This window comes from Fulmarus glacialis, unplaced genomic scaffold (genome assembly GCF_000690835.1).
Source record: "Fulmarus glacialis isolate BGI_N327 unplaced genomic scaffold, ASM69083v1 scaffold15907, whole genome shotgun sequence".
In the NCBI taxonomy this organism is placed as follows: Eukaryota; Metazoa; Chordata; class Aves; order Procellariiformes; family Procellariidae; genus Fulmarus; species Fulmarus glacialis.
The window spans coordinates 86,886-105,981 of record NW_009222855.1 but is presented as its reverse complement, the minus strand read 5'-3'; the positions used below and the strand labels follow the sequence as shown (position 1 = coordinate 105,981).

At 39.9% G+C, this 19,096-nt stretch overlaps 1 protein-coding gene across 1 annotated transcript in view; it reads left to right on the top strand.

Annotated features, from left to right (window-relative positions):
• Nucleotides 1-6,566: 6,566 nt before the first annotated feature.
• LOC104079543 (gamma-aminobutyric acid receptor subunit gamma-3-like) overlaps nt 6,567-19,096 on the top strand; it is a gene marked incomplete at its 3' end in the record, with an annotated part of 21,154 nt that continues 8,624 nt past the window's right edge. The window contains exons 1-2 of the mRNA XM_009581612.1: nt 6,567-6,673; nt 12,535-12,748. Of these exons, the coding sequence (XP_009579907.1) occupies nt 6,567-6,673; nt 12,535-12,748 (321 nt within the window). The remainder of the gene's footprint in view (nt 6,674-12,534; nt 12,749-19,096) is intronic.

Here is a 19,096-nt window from a genome sequence, read left to right as displayed (position 1 = left end):
GGGACGAGGCTTCCCTGCATTTTGTTGAAGGTGAGCAGTGTCTCCAACTCAGGCTTTCCACCTGCTAGCCAAGTGCCAGTCCCCTGGGTTGCTTTCCTGCCTGCTGTCATTCAGCAGTGCCGGCCGGGTGCCATTCCCAATGACTGAATGTACTCCATTGCCGTTTGACTCATAATACTTGCTGAGGGAGTCACTTGGAGGTATGGAAAGCAACCTAAGAAATTCTGATATTGAAGAAAATACCCGTAAAATCAATCCTCTTAATCCTGCAGGTTAGCATGAAATGTAACCACTTGCATTCAGACCTAAATCTTGGATAAATATTTATTGATTTAATAATTAATATTTATTAATTCAAGTTTTAGTCTGAAGACAGCAAAGACAATTTGCGTATGGCTACTCAGGTTGTTTGTTTCGAGCTTTGCCAACTTACTTTTGCTTGTCTTTTTTTTTTAAAGTGTTGAACTTTAAAGCCTACACTGGTGCCTAGCATGATACTGGCATATCTTCAAATCAGAGATAAGTCCGGAGGATAAAAATAAACCTGTTTTCTTGTCTTGAATATTGTAATCTATGTTATAATATTCTTCCCTCTTCTCTGTTAGAGATCTGAATTATCAATGACCCAAAGGCTTTTTTATTCATTACAATAATTGGTTTTACCTTTCTATTCTTCTAAGGCCAGTGAATTTAAAATTCTTATAATTTTGCCTAAATGAAAACGTATGTTATGCAGTAGGGAAAAAGATGCATATGTGATTAGTCTATAATCTATGATTACCTTGCTGTTAAAATAAATCTAAACAAATGGGATTTTTATTGTTCCAGTGCAGACTATCTGGATGGTAAATTATTCTAAATCGGTCATAAGCCACAGCCCATTCAAGTTTGTTCAGAGAGCATAGGCAAATATGTAGCTTTTATTATTTTTAAATATAGTTAGGATTTTTCATTCTTGATGGCTTTTTCTGGTTATAGGTAATAAATGCAGCTATATATTACTGCTTTGTGTACCTGGTATGTCAGCATGATATTCTTTAAAGCACCAATGATACAATTTGATTTGAATTTTTAATAACTGAGCATCTTGCAGAAGCCACAGTAAGTAAATGATGGTTAAAATTAGATAGACACATGAAGTGAACTCAGTGTCAATTTGTCTTCGAACTCCAGATGCCTACTGTGAGAGGCAGCAGTGCATGACCATATGATGAATAAACAGTGTATGCTACTTTAATGATGGAGAAAGGGCAGTGCATATATATATATATGTATATAAATGCACTTATATACAAACATAAATACATACACACACACACGCGCGCAGAGATTCAGAGAAAGTGTGAGTCCAGACCTTCCCGAGTTAACTTCAGGGCATCTTCTCTGGGGAAGGTGGAGCAATGAAGTTGCAGAGGCATCAACTTCAGCCACCTGAGCTGGATCTGGCACTGCTGCTGTGCCTTCCCACCAGCTGCTGTGTTCAGACCTAGCACAATTCACGCATCACCTCTGAGACTCACTCAGTGTGTGGGTGGCCTAGAGTTAATAAGATCCGCTTTGCTCCTTTTTGCAGGTACGTTACCTTGCAGAAGCAGCAACTGCTTCTGTTAAACAATCTGAACTAACTGGATCCCCTTTATTCAGTTGCCAGTATAGCAGAAAATAGTATTCTGCCTTGTTAAAAAGTTGATTTGGCTGGCTCTGTAGTTACACAAATACCTGAGCTGGCGTGAGAAGAAGCAGATCTGAGGAGGTCAGGTGAGAGAGGGTGACTAAAGGGGACCTAGCCCAGACCTTTTCGGGAGTTTAGTAACTTAACAGTATTGTTTAATCTAATAGAAATGATAACTAACTGCTCGTTACTAATTGGTTACTAATATTTACATTCTGTGGCATGTTATGATGCTTCTATAACCTAAAAACTAATGTTATGTATTTGGTTCTCTTATTATGTAAATTAAATAAGTTTTTTTCAGGGAGAGATGAAAACATAGCACATAGCACTCCTATAGTGTTCAACTGGAAGAAGCAGTCTTGTGCAGGCTGGTTAATTTAGTGCCTCAGAATGCCCCTCTGCTGTTAGAGGGGTTAGAATAAAGGAAAATAATTTCCCCAGTGTGGAGCAGTTAGCAAAATGTAATAACTCACATTTTGCTGTAGAAATACAAAACTGGTTACTCAACCCTACAATACCAAGCTTTGGAATTACAGCTTTCTCCGCCAGACTGTAGCTGGATGGGGTGGAGGGGTTGTCTGCTATCAAGTACTGGTGTCACCCGTACAGCCAAACCTGTAAGGTTTGGCATAGTGACTGCAGTAGGTCATGTGGATAAATGGGGGATATTTTGTTCTATTATATGGAAGATGTCAATCTCATTCATTTCCCAGTCTTGCTACAGGTGATCTTGTAAGTTTTCATTTACCAAACAAGTAAGTTAATGATGTTGCTTCCTAAGGCCAGGGAGAAAATTTTCTCATAAAAATGTTTTCTACTGGAAAATATTGATTCAACTAAATCAAGGCCTTATGAGGGAATATAACTTTTATTTAAAAGGAGTTTTGCCAAAGTATTATCGAGGTTTTTAAGGTTCTTGACAGATTTTTTTAATGTATTATTATGGATAAACTATTCCTAGAAGGTTGAAAAAAACCTTTGGGATAGTTTGCTTTGTGAACAATTCTGATCTTTTGGGTTTTTTTCTTAGTGACTCATGATGAATAACAGTGTTTAATATCTTAAAGCTTTGAAATACATGGACAGTATCATTTTTGGCCAACTCTGGCTAACTGTACAATGGTATTTGATAGCAGAGGCACTGACACACGTACACAAATACTAAATATAATTCTGAATTAAACAGATGAGGCTACTCCTGATTTAATTTCCTAATTCAATGTGCTTGCTTCATGGATATAAACAGTTCCAAGATGGAAGTCTCCATGAAACTATCCCATGGAGATGAGTCCTGTTCTGTTACCAAGCTCCATGAAGTGATGACTTGTACATAAAAATACATTGTTTCCATCATAACTCAGGATCAGATAAATCCTTGCATTAAGCTAATCAGAGATCAATAATGAGAAAGAAATGTAATGAAGGAATTTTAGAGGGAGCACGTGTATTGCCAGGATACTGCTCTGATGTTGGCAGTCTTCAAAGTGTGGCACAAAGCCTGAGCAACTCAGACCTGTATTGCTGCCTATTGCTGCAGCTCCAGCAAGTACAGCGAAACTTGGTATTACACTCCCGTGAAAGATTTAATGTAAGATGTTTCCTCCTTTGCCTTGGGAACCACTGTGTGCCTGGCAAATTGTTGGATTAGGCACTAATATGCAACTGAACTCTCTGGGTGATGCTTTTTTTGTTTAGAAGGACTTACAGCGGGGACATGTCACAGGTTTGCAGACATATTTCTTCATGAGGGCCATTCTGTTCTTCTGTAACTGGCAGTTCAAGTAACAGAAGTATGATCTTCTTTGAATGCTTTTCTCCCTGCTGTTGTCCTGCAGCCAAGGAAGCTTGCATGGGCTTCCTCCTGCAGTAAATGCTCCTACTGTGAATTCGGCTCTTCCCAGTCAGGGGTGAGAGTCACAGAATCTACCCCAGTGAGCAGGACTTCTCCTGCCTCTGGGCTGTCGCAGCGCTCCGGCGATTCCCTGACTTTCCCCGCAGCGCTGCCGTTCATCGGGAAGAACGGGAGCTGCTGGTTTATGACTCAGTTTCATTTTCCTCGGCGGGGTTCTCCCTAGCAATGTTCAGTGTTTTATTATCTGGCCTATTTCATGTAATACACTTGTCACCTCTAAAATTTATAGAGTTCTGTGCTATTTGTTAGTCCAGCTGAGCACTATAACCCCAATAGTAAAATGTCTGGATGGTTTCTAGACTTGTCTTCGCGCCAGTATTCCAGATGGAGTAAAGACACTGAAGACACACCGAAACACATGCTTCATATATAAAGTGAAATGACTCCATATGTTAATTCAGTGTTAAATAGACCAAAAGATACAAAGTTGGGTGCCCAAATTTTGGCACATGACATCATATTTATGCAGCCAGATGTATAGTCCAGTCTTCAAAAGTATGCACCACTTTTCTATCAATTATCAACAATTGCTTCACATGTGATGTGTTGATGGCTCACAACTCTGAAAAGCAAGATTCTTACCTGGTGCATAACTATTGCTATAGGACTTACACACAGGCAACAAAACCTGAAAACACTGATCACAGATTTACACTTAAACATTTTCCAGGAAGCTTATGGGGAAAATTACGTTGGCATCAAACAACAGTGTCTTATCTATAAATATGTTAAGAGAATATACATATGGACTTAGTTAAGCACTTGTGTAAGGAAATGGCAGCATTCGAATTGCAACCTCAGTAATCATTCTCTCCTATAGTTTCAACATGATAGTACATGGTTCAGCATCTCTTTCTGCAACTTTTATGCTATTTCCAGCCAATACAAAGTATCAATTAGCTCTATGGTATAAGTAGATTTAGTAATTTTTCTGTTCCCATCGTATCAGCAGAATTTCTCCATCTTTATGGACAGAGCTATGTATAAATCTGCTGTGAGAATTTTAACACTCTGGTCAGGAGATATGTATTAAGAATTTTCACCCAAACAGTGCATCCTTATTAAGGAAAAATCTGTTTGTTTTTTTTTTTTTAAAAAAAAAGGTCTTCCAGTAGAATTTTGGAGAAGAGGCAAGTCTGTATAACTTGATTGCATCCTACTGTAGCCAGTACACATGGAAATTTTTAACTGGTGATACTTTGATACTATTAATCTGTGTCGTATCTGAATAAGTAGAATTCATGTCCTGCAGATACAATGGGGGAAAAGAGAACAAGGGGACCTTTGCTCTTGAACAGATGAGAAGAACTTGTGAACCTGTAAGCAGAGATATTGTTGTATTTGAAAAAAGGACAAATATTGGGGTTTTGGTCACAAAAATATTTTTACACTAATGCCTCTGGATGGTGTTTTTGTTCATTTGTTAGAGAAAACAGTAATGATATAATGCTGTTAGTCATCTTGTAATGTTCATCCCTGCTCTCAGCTTTCTCTTGCTGTGCAGAGTTGGCATCTGGTGCTCAGGCACTCTAGGCAGTGACGTGCTCTTCAGCCACAGACTTTACAAGTGTAGCACGGCTGTTGAAAAGGTAATCATGTGCAGGGTAATATTTCAGGGGCTCATAATCGAAAAACGAAAACTAATTTCCACTGGGTCACTCATATCCATTGTGCGAATTATAGTTTGAAGGGAGTTTGTTACAATGTTTTGCCAAATCGTTCTAGAGAGGTCTGTTACAAAAACGCTGCCCTTCTTTTAATCCACAGAGGACCTATAACTGATAGTTTGGAAGGGCATTCTGGAGACTGCAGGATAAGCAGGTCTTTTATATAATTAATTGATCAGTCTGATAACAAAATTTTTGTCCAAGCTGGCACTTCTGCAACAGAGCAGTTCTAATTTGTGGCACTGAAGTGAATGCCTGGAGTAAACCTAACAAGTGACGTCAAGAAAACGTATCGGACGTTAACTGCTTCAGAGGTAACACTGCCTTTGCAAATGCAGATGTAGGCACAGCTTTAAGAATGTGGCAAATTTTTCACAAGGTGATTCAATTTGAAATTGAGTCTTTGGTAATGGAAAAAAAAGTCATGTTTTATTCTGAGCTATGTATTTTGTACTTTACATAGTTATTTAATGCCTACCGTAACAATTCATTTTTTCCAAATGTACTGATTGATATGAAGATCTTAATGTCAGAAATCATTATGTAGTACTTCGAAATTATTTTACTTGTTGCATCGAAAATACATATGGTACATGTAGAAAACCAAGACAGTCAGGCTGTCTCTCTCATTTTGTACCAAGCTGCCATCTCAGTAGAATTGACATTTTAAATCCTTTTTAGCAACATACAGAGGATAAATAATAGTATTCTGTCACATGAAACATTTCACTGAGTTGATATGGTTGTATCACCTACCTGTCCCAAAGCAAAGGGTCACACTGAGTATATGCAGAATGTTGTTACACCTGAGATCTATTGTTTGGGTTTTTTTTTCATTTGCAGAGCCATACTACAAATAAACTGTTTTAAGTAGATATTACTGATTAGGTAGCTGATCTTAAGGAAATTAAATAGTTTGAGACTGACAGATCCCTTTTCTATGATAGCATTTGAGAGAGAGGGAATAAATTAGTGTGACGCACAGGCAGTATTGTTCAGAGTGTGGTCACTGTTTAACAAAACGAAGTGCAATCCTGCCTTTACTCCCTACAGACACGGAGAAATACAACACTCTAGTATGCTCTTTAATCTTTAGGGGTCTAAGACAATAAGAAATGTAAGAACAGCTCGATACTGGAAGATACACTGTTGTTGCAAATACATAAAGATGCAAATCTTACCTGACAATCAAGAAATGACAGAAAAGGCAGGATAAAAAGGCAAAGGAAGGCATAGATACGTTATTGTAAATTCTTGGTTCTTGTCAAGAGACAACTTTGTGCCACTGATCACCACCCTCTTGGACCCAACCATGCAGCCAGTTTTCAACCCACCTCGCTGTCTGCTCATCCAGCCCAAACATCAACAGCTCGTCTATGAGGATCTTACGACGGTCTCAGAGGCCTCACTGAAGTGCAGGTAGACGCTGCTCTCCCCTCAGCTACCAGGCCAGTCATGTCATCGCAGAAGTTTATCAAGTTGGTCAAGCATGACTTCCCCTCGGTGATTCCATGCTGACTACTCCTGATGATTTTCCAGTCGTTCATATGCCTGGAAGTGGTTTCCAGGACTAGCAGCTCCATCACCTTCCCAGGGATCGAGGCGAGGCTGACCAGCCTGTGGTTCCCTGGTTCCTCCTTCTTGCTTCTCTTGGAGATAGGAGTGACATTAACTTCCCTCCAGTCTTCGGACACTTCTCCCAATCACCATGATTGATCAGCGATTATCCAGAGTGGCCTTGCGGTCACATCTGCCAGCTCCCTCAGCACTTGTGGGTCCTGCTGTTCTGCCAGTCTCTTACTCTTGGCCTGGCAATCTCTGCTGTTTTACACTCCCCACAGCAGGTATCGAACACCAGTCTGCACCGTTTCATAATCAATTCAAGGGCTGAGTTTTTGCATACTTTGAGGGCATCTAAGGGCACTGTACTCCCGCAGAATTCAGTGGGGTGTGAAGGTGCGCAGACCTTCTTCATGGACAGACCTCTAAAACAACACTCTTGCTTTTGCTTGAGCCGGAGCTTGATTCTGGCACAGAGGCGCAACCGTCAAACATACAAATTCAGATTCTGTGCTAGTGTAAAATGACATACTAACTGTTATATCTTCAACTGATAAATTAATAAGGAAGATCTCTAGTGATAGCCAAGCCTGGAGTGCAGTCTTGAGAAAAACTTTGCAATTCTTACTAGTTCCTATTTAGGTTATGGAGATCTACAAAATGTTTAAAAGCATATAGAAGAAAAAAAAAATTGCTTGGTATGTAAAAGACAAAAAAGAATAGCACCACTACTTGAGAACCTGAGGATCACAAGTTTTAAACAGCTTTAGAAATTATATAGCATATTTCTGCAGTAGTCCAGAGACAGAAGATTGATATATCCAGTGAATTTATAGAATGGAGAAATACCCTGATAAAAATAGGAACTTGAGCACAAGAGGTTCAGAATGGAACTTGGATTTCTAAATTGAACATGTCATGAAAATTCTAAATAGGTATCTTAAATTCTGTCCATTGTGCTTTATGAATATCAGTTAGAAAAAGAAAAATAATGTTTTGCTTATGCTCGGAGGAAAAAAAAAAGAAAATCTGTGTGAATGTGGGGTTTTATGCATAATGGGACCATCGATTCAACTTACTTTTATCAAACATGAAGTCTCCATAGGTTTTGCAGAAGCAAGAATGTTTTATAAGTGTCTTCAGTTATTGTTGCAGTTTTGGTAAAGCCCGAAGAATTTGCTTGTACATTTTCGGATAGAAATTCAAGTCTCTCTAAATCCAAAATTGCTACCATTTTTCTCAGAAACCTATCTTTATCCTTCATTTTCTAGCATTTGTCAGAACCATGTGCTTATCAGTCAATATTTTACTCAGTTTGATTTATCGGTTTTATCAGTTTATTGCTATGAAAGTCAGTATTTACCTGCAGCAACATGGCAGTATACATATATTTTGTAATACCTGTGTGCATAGTCACAGTGATTTCTCCATGCCATATTCCACTGTAAATAGCAAAGAGTGAGTATCCTCTGAAATACCTGGTGTGATGCAATGATCTCAGTGAAATTGTGTAACTCAAAAGTTAATGAAAATTCTTTCAGCCAAGTTCTTTTCCCCATTTTCTCTTTCACCTGGTTCAGAGTGTTGCAATGAAGTTTTGCTGGGTTCTGCTAAGGTGCAATCTGAAAGAACTGTCCTCCACCCACAGGGCATGGAAATAAAAGAATGTGCAGGTCAGAAAAGACAGGATATTTGCTTTTTGCTCTGTAGCTAAAGTCTCAGCACTTCAGAGCAATGATTATAAAGAAAGTCCTATCTACTGCCAGCAGAGAAAATTGTCTATTTTGGACAGATTCTTTGGGAAATTTAGCTGCAAGGATCTAGAAAATGTCTACCAAGAACATACAGACTGTGATTTGGGTTTGTTGTTTGTTTGTTTGTTTCTTTTCTTTTCTTTTGGTCACAGTTTGAGCAGATTTTCAGCATAGATAAAGGCATGTTTTCTAACACAAAGCTATCCTTCTTGCAACTTTTGTGTTCTTGATCCCAGTCACAAGAACTTCTCTCAAGTTTTTTATAACATTTTTTATAATGTTAAATAAGATGATGTTGCTATTGTAACTTTATACTCAGAAATGGCTATACTTTTTTGACTGAAATAAAAACAATAATTATGAAGTTGGTCTGATTGATTTCCTTGACATTGACATATACTGCTTTTGGTATATGTACTGAAAATAGATTTCTATAATGGGACAAATGGTGACATTAAGAACCTCACCTGCAATATACTAAACTCTTAATCACATAATAGAACTGTATTTCCTAATAAATTTATCTAAAGTGAACCTTGTTTAACTCCCAGATTTGGGGCTTTTAGCATTACAAGTCTGGGGGGTATAATTTAGACCAAACTTATGCTGAGTTGTCCATGTGGTTCCTCATGTTCATTATAAGCCTTCCTTATCCATCAACGTGTGGAGTGCAAGTCACTTGAGTGCGTATATGAAAAATATTTCTGGCAGGAGTGGAACCTTGCTTGTGATTAATAGATTTAATATTTGGGTCCCTGATAGGAATAGAGATGATGCTTCAGGTTATTAATATACTTCTAACATAGATGTCATCAGTGGCAGCAGGTGTTACACTTTGATCATTTACTTCCATTTGCTTGCTATTCATCTTGATCAGTTTAGGCCGTTTGCCATTTGATTACATTATCTTTTGGTCTACTTCAGAATTCTCACCCACGTAAATGTATTTTAATGTCACATCAGCTTTGTGCCCGTATTTCTAATTTCTTTAGTTTTCGCTGTAAAAATATGACTGAACTGTATGAAATATCAAGTTTTACTCAGCTGGCTTGAATGGCTTTTTTATTTCAGTTTTTGTTATGAGAAATAATTGATTTCTAAAATATTATGGAAACTTTCAAGGTGTGGTATAAATGTGCCCTTTTTCTGCTACATTTGCTGATCTATTGCAATGCCTGTCAAATTGAAATGAGAGGTCTTCAGAGCTATGGCATACATCCCAGGCTTCGGCACTCATGACCTGTCTCTGGGAACGTAATTCATATGCTTGACTGCCTCCCAGCCCACCCAAACACTGGGAAAGTTCTGAGATTCATTCCAATTTCAGTATTTATAATGGGCACTATTCTGAGTTCTGGGGTACCTAAATTAACAAAAAGTACATTTGATGGAAGAAGGCGTGCTTTGAAACACTGACTTTTGCATAGCCCTAAATACCTCTGTGAAACTGGAAGTCAGGGCCAGAAAGTGCTTTCTTAGACGGGGTGGGAGAACTAAGATAGGACGACAAAGCTTTAGCATGTTATTTTTCTTTTTTATCCAGTAATTGACTAATGTGAAGTGTGTAAACTCTTGCTCGTCTCCCACTCTTCAGCTAACTTTGCAAGTAGCAGTAGATTGCAGTCAAAGCGACTTTTTTTTCTTGTTCTCCTGGCTCTGTGAAACTTATCTTTCTGGTGACACAATGACACACCTTCAACGGAAGGGGTGAAACGTGCTGCCATCCAGAACATTCTTCTCCCTCAGCCTGTACCCAACAATATTCTATTCTGGGATGTGGGAACTCAGGGTTCAAACCCCTTTGGCTATCACCTGTCACCTCAGCTATCACCTCAAGCCCCTCAGGCTATCTCCTGAGGTAACTCACTTGTCACGTCACAAGAATTCTGCTGAGTTTGCTCCATAGCATATCTTTAGGCATTTAAGATGTCTGAAGCACCTCAGCACCACAGCAAATTTGGTCAGAGCTTTCCTGAGTTGTTCTCCTGAACTTAAGCTTCTTAGAGCTGTTAAAAGTATGATATGGGTACATAAATGCATTGAGGAATGTCCACCTGCCTTTGCTGACCCTGATCTAGATAAAGATTGTCATGCTTTGGAAAAAGCCATCAGTTGTACAGTTAGTCTTCATTCTTTAAAATACAGTCATGATCAATTTTCCTTGACTTTAGATGCATTCACCAGTATAGCACTGGCAACGTTCCAGAGTTTGTCCCTTGGGAGCCTTTTTTTTTAATTTGTAGAACTTCAAGTTCTTTTCTAACTTGCAGAGTAATTAGTGTTGGCTTATTATCAAAGAACATAAAATCAGGTAGAACAGTTCCCGTGTTTGCTGTTGTGTTGCTCAGTCTCATTCATCTCTGAAGCACTCCTAAATCTGTGTATTGTAATAAGAACAAGATGAAAAGAACCTCAAATGAAGGTTCAGATGAGAAAATTCTTTGGTTTAATATTTGATCACTCATTTCTCCCAGAATGGAAATGCCACTTTTATTATGAAGGTCACTAAATTCAAATGAGCAAAGTTGCAGCAGGTGGCCATTTTGCAACTCTGATGAGTGTTCTTCTTTATGGGTTTAGAGAAAGAGATAAACCGGATTAGGATTGATCCTCAAGCTTTGTTCACTCTATTGACAGCTGACTTATATGTATGTATTTATCAACTAGGACTGATGGTTGCTTTTTAAAAAATGCATAATTAAAAATTTATTTGTTCAATAGCTGCTTTCAAGAATTCTCACATTCCTTACTTCATTTTTCACGCAATTATTGCCTCCAGAACAATTTCAACCATCTTTCTCATGGCTTTCATTTCACATTTTAAGAATGAGAAGAATTTGTACTTTGGGTCCTTTGTTTTCATTCTTACTGTTATGCTAGGAAATTAAAAAGTAAGAATTCACACAGGGTTCCATTAACAAAAAGCATGTCCACTTCTTTCATGTTGTTCACAATGGACTAGTTTTTGGTATTGAAACTACTATAATAACTTTTCGCTTTCATAGGCAATTGAAATGTATATTATGAATTGTTTCATGAAACACTTTAAAAGCAAAACTTCACAGCTGGGCATTATGAAATATGTTTTAGAGAATAACAGTGAAATAGAAAATTGCCATAGGAAAGAGATCTCTTTTTTCCTGCATTGGCATAAGTTGTTGTCGAATTAGAGCTGAGTTTTTCTCTCCTGCTACAACAGCACCAAGTTTGGAGATGCTCAAGTGAAGAAAACAGCATGAATATGTATTGATATCAGGTAAAAATGGAAAACCAGTGTTAGCCCTTGGACTTCCAGTTATCTTCTTGCTGGACTTCCAGTTGTCTGCTACTTACAGTTCAGCAGTGGGATAGACCATGAAAGATTTGTCCTATTCTGCTGGTGAAAGGAGCTGTAATAACCACTTTAAAGTGGTTAAGAAAAGTTCAGAAACTTGTGCTGGAAAGCTTATGAAGTTTATATTCTTTGCAGTGGAAAATGTTCAAGGCTGGAGAACTTTTAGCAGGATTCAGAAAGAAATACTGTAGGATCCCGAGCAAAACATTTATTTTCATCTTCCTTGTGATTGTGAGAAAGAAAAACAAAACAGAAATAAAAATACAACCTCTACCAGTTTAGGAACAGTATTCAGAAATGAAAGAAATGCAGACTGAATAAGCCAAAATACATTGAGTTAGAGAATGTGGCTGGGTCAATATTATTGTTTCTCTTCTGTCATTAAATAATACAAGGAAAAAAATACCAGCAAAAAGGCTGCTCTAGAGTTAATTACCAGTGACATTCACTGCTGGGCAAAGGATCAGCCTGAGTCCGTGTACCACATACAAACATTATACTGACCCCATGATTTTCCCCTATAGCATAACCCTGCATAAGTGTGTCCAAACAAGACAAACAGCATCTCCACAGCCTCTTCTGTCTGAGAGAAGCTGGTGCTTTCCTTACATCTCCCTCCATTAAATTTCCAGTTGCGCGGTGCCAACGGCAGTGCGTGCCCTGAGCCCGTGGCCAAAGGATGGGTGGGTGTCCAAGCGGGGCTGCGGGCCGCTGGGGGATGCAGGGGTGGGAGAAGGGGGACTGATGTCAAGTGGTTACCGCAGCAACGGGGAGGGGACCAGCAGCGGTGGAGAGCAGAGGTGGGAGTGTTACCATGGCAACGGATGGAGCGCCTTCCTCACTTGGGTAGGAGATGAGGCTGTCCTTACTTCTAATTACCTGCCTGGTGCTGGGGCATTTAGGCACAATATATCAGGATTGCCTGTGTTGTCATCTACATATATTATCTATTTCATTTCTAATTAGAAAGTGAAACTGCAATGGAGATAAAGTAGTTTTCCCATGCAAGCTACACCCATTTTAATCTCTTTTGATTGATGACAGTATAACCAGTTCACAAGTAGTAGCAGAATTACTTTTTATTCTTTCTAATATAATGTAAAAAATTATATTCCAGTATCAGTTATTAATCCTGCAGCGCTAGAAGAGATGCTGAGTTAGGGAGTGAGTTTAAACTGTGTTAGGGAGTGAGTTTGTCTTATGCATCATTACATGACTATATTTCATTTTCCTTAATGAGCTTTGCAAGATAGATCTTACAATTTCTTGTTTAGGTTCTTTCTTTTTTTTTTTTTTCTAATGATATCAGGTATTGAAGATTTCTGGTAGGCTCCTTTTGAATTTCCCCAACTGGGGAGTGATGGAGTTTGTGAGTATAAGAGGAATGTGCTCATATAAAACTGATAGGAACAGCCTGGACTCCTGAAATTGCTATCATTGAATGGCCCAGTGAATGGCAATCAGCCATCTGCTATTTCATCGGGTGTCGCTCTTCCCCCAGACTAGGGACAATGAAGAATTACCAGTGTCAATAGGTGATTTAATATGAGTCTCATTTCAAAAAAGAATGGTCTGAAATCTAGGGGGAGCTGGAATTTGATCAACTGTGGCTTGAAAAGTAGGATCTTAAAGGGAGACAGAGCTATTTTGAGCGTCAAACCACCTAACTCAAGAAGGCTTGGTAGGAAGTATGACCTGGATGAGCGGAGCCCAAGGATTACCTTGGAACTACCCACAAAACCAGATCAAAATAAAAAAAAAACTGCGCAAGAAGTGAAGAAACTGAGGCAAGGATAGGCCTCCAGATACCTACCCTTTTGAAATATCTCTGTGCTTGTGTTGTGCAGCCTAGATGAAGCCTGAAGACATTTGCCTGCTGTATTTTCCTCTGAAGAGGTAAGCTGTGAACCAGAGTGTCCTCAGCTTGGAAATGTGGGAAGGCTAGGCTCAGCCTGCTGAAGGCAGCCAGCTCAGTCTCGGGGGCTATGATGTATTTCAAATATGGAGTCTCAGCCTCCCCTCAAAGCGTGCTTCCAGTAATGCAGAAGCAGAGAGGGGTCTGGTTGTGCCTGAGCCAGCAGGGCAGAGGGGTGCAGGGCTGCCCCAGCTCCTCTGGAGGCCAAGAGCAAGAAAGGCTTGAGCACAGCTGAGACTCTCTGTGCCTATGTGGCAAAACAGTCTTGTTCTCATTTTTAGAGCGGTTAAACATTTGCATTTCCCTCAAATGCAAATGAGGGCTTTTACAAATGAGCTTGTGCTACTACTTTGTGCACAGTTGGCTTTTTCGTGCATCGTTTTGTTTAATGACAGTAAGACCTATTCACATCCTGTGGATACAAGATACAACTCCCTCACTCACTCACTGTTGCTTCATTTATTTACTTGATTTCTGTCATCCAGCACTTTAAGCTTTCCTTTTGGATCCTATTTGTGTTGTAATGAATTTAGACTTCGTGACCTGGGTATGTCTATTCTGCTAAATCAACTATGTCCAGGGACCAATACTTGTCCCCAAGACTAAGTGGCACCAACTGGTGTATGTCTACATTTCTTAGTTTTAGCTGCCCCTGTGGCAGATTTACCTTGGAAGGAACAGGGTAAGGAAGTCAGCTGGCAATGAAGCAAGGCGAATGACTGGGTGTGCGGTGCTTGAGCTATGTTTGTCGTCTCCCTCTATTCAGCTGTGGGGATGCAATCTCTGAGTTAGTGTTTCTTTTGAGGAAAAGCACAACAAATGCAGAATTGTATGTATTTCTTTATTTTGACCCTTGCAAATGTTCACTGATGTGTGGCAGGATGGTTTCAAATGGGAGAGGGTTTGAAAGGACGGGGTTTAAATCCCTGGTGAGCTGTAGCTTTCCTGCACAATCCTGGAGAAGACACCAATGCCCTTAATATCTCAGCTTCTGAGAAAGAAAGCTTCCCAACCAGAGTGTTGTAAGGATAAGGGAGCAACTTTCTGGGACACTTAGATACTGTAGTAGAGTGGTATGTGGATTCTTAAGATATAACATAGCCTTAGGAGATACCCTAAAAACTACACTGGAGGGAAACAGTTGGAACAGGACTTTTACCCATCTGATTTTGCCACCTGCCTCCTTACAAAGTGCTCCTTACCATCTTTCCTCTCGCTCATGATCCTGCGTGAGACCCTCACTGTACATGATCCTTCAGCCTGAGATGGCTGTCTGTTTTTTCACCACTGCCCTGTCTCCCTTTACAGCTGTTCTTGTGTTAAGAGTGATAGTACGCATAAAAACATCATGGTAACCTCTGCTTTTCTAGCTTGCCAATGGCAGAGAAGATGTTTCAAAATGTTCTTTCACTTCTTTGGCCAAAAGGCCCTCTGTCATTAAAACAAACTCTTTAATACAGAGATTATGCGCATAAAGTCTTATTGTGTGCAGTCTCTGAGCGTGCATTTATTTTCATGAACAGGGAAGTTTAGATTCTGTTTTGAATAAGCTAATACCTCAAGAAGTATGCTTGTAAAGTTGATACATCTTTTGTTGTAATATGTGAATACTATTGAGTATCTTTATAATTTTTTTTTTCCCCCCGGATATCAAGTAATCTTAGGAAACCTTAATAGTGTACTTTATTATATTAAGTACAGCGATTAACATATGTTCACAGACTTTTAATTTTCTCTTTCTTTGTTTCTTCTGTTCAGTGATTATTCATTTTTATTTCTTTACTGTTTCCAGAGGAGTTAAGCTTGTCCTTGTGTGTTTGTCTTACTAAATTCACAGGTTAACAACCTTGGTTTCTTACCACATTGAATTATGCATTTGGAATCTCTCTCTCTCTCCCTCTCTGTGTCTCTCAGATAAAACCCAACCTGTCTGCTATCTAAGTAAAGCCTTAAATTACAGGTCAGAGTGGGCACTGTACTTTCTCTGTCAATCCTAACAGCATTGTTGCTTCCAGCAGCAATCTCCTTAGGAGTGACTATTCTGATTAGCATTTCAAGTTACATTGATCACCAGATAAGAGCGACCAAAAGTCTGCCCACTGCAATGTATCGCCCACCTCTACTTCCCCTGAGACTTCCTTGCATGCCTTGGCCATCCCTTTTTCTAAAGTGGCCCAGTTTAAGAGCATATAGTTATGGCTCATCAAAGACAGAGCTCTCGTCAGGCCCTGTCTGCAACAGGGCATGAACCCTAGCCCTCTTGACACACCAAGAGAAGAGGCTGTGGAAGTGCAGTTGTGGCACAATCATAGCAATCGGGATGTCTCTGGGAATGTCTAAGAGAAACAGAAGCCAACAGAAGAGTCCCAAAAGAAATGGGAAGCAGCAATATTCAGCAAGAATCAGAGTTTTCCACCAAAAGGGATGGGAAGAGAATAGATCTCCAGCTGGTTTTCTAAAATGAACTGCATTCTTTCTAAATTCATGCTGTGTTTCTGACTGTGGACTGGTTGATCAAACCAGAAGAGATAATCCATCAGTGCAGAGCAAGGTGGAGGCATGAAAGGATCTCTGGGGATGGGCCAAGACAAACATCTCCAGCCCTTCCTTTAACTGAGTGTAAGAAGTTATTTGGAATATAGCAGGACTGGAGCTAGCCGCCAAGAAGCCAAAATAGGCGCAGTGAGACAGATAAATGTTTTCTCAGGGAAAGGAAATGCCCCTGTACTCGGCCCTGGTGAGGCCGCACCTCGAATCCTGTGTTCAGTTTTGGGCCCCTCACTACAAGAAGGACATTGACGTGCTGGAGCGTGTCCAGAGAAGGGCAACGAAGCTGGTGAAGGGTCTAAAGAACAAGTCATATGAGGAGCTGCTGCGGGAACTGGGGTTGTTTAGCCTGGAGAAGAGGAGGCTGAGGGGAGACCTCATTGCGCTCTACAACTACCTGAAAGGAGGTTGTAGCGAGGTGGGGGTTGGTCTCTTCTCCCAAGTAACCAGCGATAGGATGAGAGGAAATGGCCTCAAGTTGCGCCAAGGGAGGTTTAGATTGGACATTAGGAAAAACTTCTTCACTGAAAGAGTGGTCAGGCCTTGGAACAGGCTGCCCAGGGAAGTGGTTGAGTCACCATCCCTGGAAGTATTTAAAAGACGTGTAGATGAGGCACTTAGGGACATGGTTTAGTGGGCATGGTGGTGTTGGGTTGACAGTTGGACTTGATGATCTTAGAGGTCTTTTCCAACCTTAATGATTCTATGATTGATTCTATGATTCTATAATTGTGTGTTTTGTTTTTAGTGTGAGGTTAGCTGTCTTTCACTCTTTATAATAGCAAGAAATCAGTGAAATAATTTCCTACAGCAGCCAGAGGGCAATGCTATAGTGAAGAAGGCAAGCTTCTATCCTCCTTCTCTGAGACTCCTGCTGTGACAGTGATGAGAAGAGCTTTTTTTTTGTTTTGACTTCAGCTATGGAGACAATTGTGACTGCTTGCTGAAATATTTTGCCAGTGTTAACCTGAATAGCCATTATATCCATGGTGACAATCTTAATGTTGACTTTGCTTCTTTCATTGTATTTTCTCCATGTAACCACCATGCTTGTAACTTTATGAAAGTATCAAAGCAAATTCTCACAAAAAAGCAAGTTATTAAAAGTATTTCTAGACATAAAACAGTTTGGAAAGTTTTCAAAGATATGTATTTTAGTACCACTGTAAACCTAATCGTTCTGTGTTTGGTTTGTATGTTTATTTTGGGGATCTTTTGAAGGTACAGCCTCAATGCTGCTGGGAAAGATAAACTCAGATTAAGAAAAGAAAAAAGCTCAAAAGTGGGGAAGTGTTTCCTGAGCAATTCCACCTCTCAGAGACTATTAGGAATAAAGGTAGGACCTAGAGGGGGGAGCAGGAGCACGGAGAGTGGAAACAAAGGAGGCTGGTGGAGAATGGGAAGGTGAGCCACGATGTGCCATCCCTGACGCCCCAAAACCCAGTGTTATACGTAGTGTGAAGTAGATCCCCCCCATTTGGCTCCTGAGCAGCCTCTGAAAACATGAAGCTCGACCCTGGCAGAGCTACTTCAGGGAAAGATACAGGCAGCCCTAATGGTGCTACTCCGCTGTGCTCCCAAGCTGTGCTGAAAACAAGACAAACTTTCAGGACACGCGTGTGAGAATTATTGTCCTCACAGAAGGATTGTGTTGGTCTTCATGACACCACAAGGCTTTTGAATATACACTGCATATGAAATACGCTGTTTATTTTACCAGTTTTTTTCCAGCAGATTTCATTTATTTCTTTCTGCATTATTTCCACAAAATGAGAGTGTGTAGGATACAAAATGGCTTCGCTGGAAAACAGTAGACCATTCCACTACTTTCAGTTCCTTCCCACAGGATATCTGAGAGATTTTTACCAATTTTTGAAACTAGAATGCAAGTTGCACACATGGTACAAAACCAAGCAACATCTGTAAAGGAGTAATGCTAAGGTAACATTTTAAGGCTTCCAGGCTCTCCTGGAATTGCCATAATTCCTGGCTTTTTATAGTCTATACACCATGCAATCTGGGGAACAAACAGCACACATCATGCAGCAATTCCTCTAGGAGTATTTATTTCCATCAAGATCAAAACTAGCCATAAGCATGGCCTGTACCTCTTCAAATGATCAAAAGCCTGTTCAGAAGATGTTCCACCTAAACAAAATACAGTTCTCTCCTCCTTCCAGCCAACTTATCCAGGGTAAGATATGACGAATTAGGGAAGCTAACGGTGGCCTGTGCTTCCCGGAATTACTCTTCGTGTTTTGAGATCAGGTGTGTGAATGTTCTGGTTCAGGAAGAGGGAACCACTCATCCCGTATTTCAGGGAGCATTTCTTCTTTCACTCATTTGTCACACAACTAAAGAGGTGGCTGAATCAATCAGACAGCCCTTTGCTGGGTATTCTTTGCCAATTCAGTTGTTTATTGAACTTTCCTTTCAGTCGTGAGCTGGGCTGGAAAAAATATTCTTTTATTGAAAATGAACTTCAAACTCTGAAAAGATTACCCTCTCTTAATGTTCTTCAGGTGCACCAAATCGCAGACTAAATAAACAGACATCATGGTTGTTGCTTTAATATTTGGGACATTTCCTATTAAAACACAGTATCTCAAAGCCTTCTCTTTGTGCTTTTAATCTGAGCATGGCAAGGGCATAGAGAAAGAACATTTCTGGGCATGTTCACCTGTGGTCTGTGGCTGAGTGCAGAAAGAGGGAGACTCCCGCCCTTTAGAGGT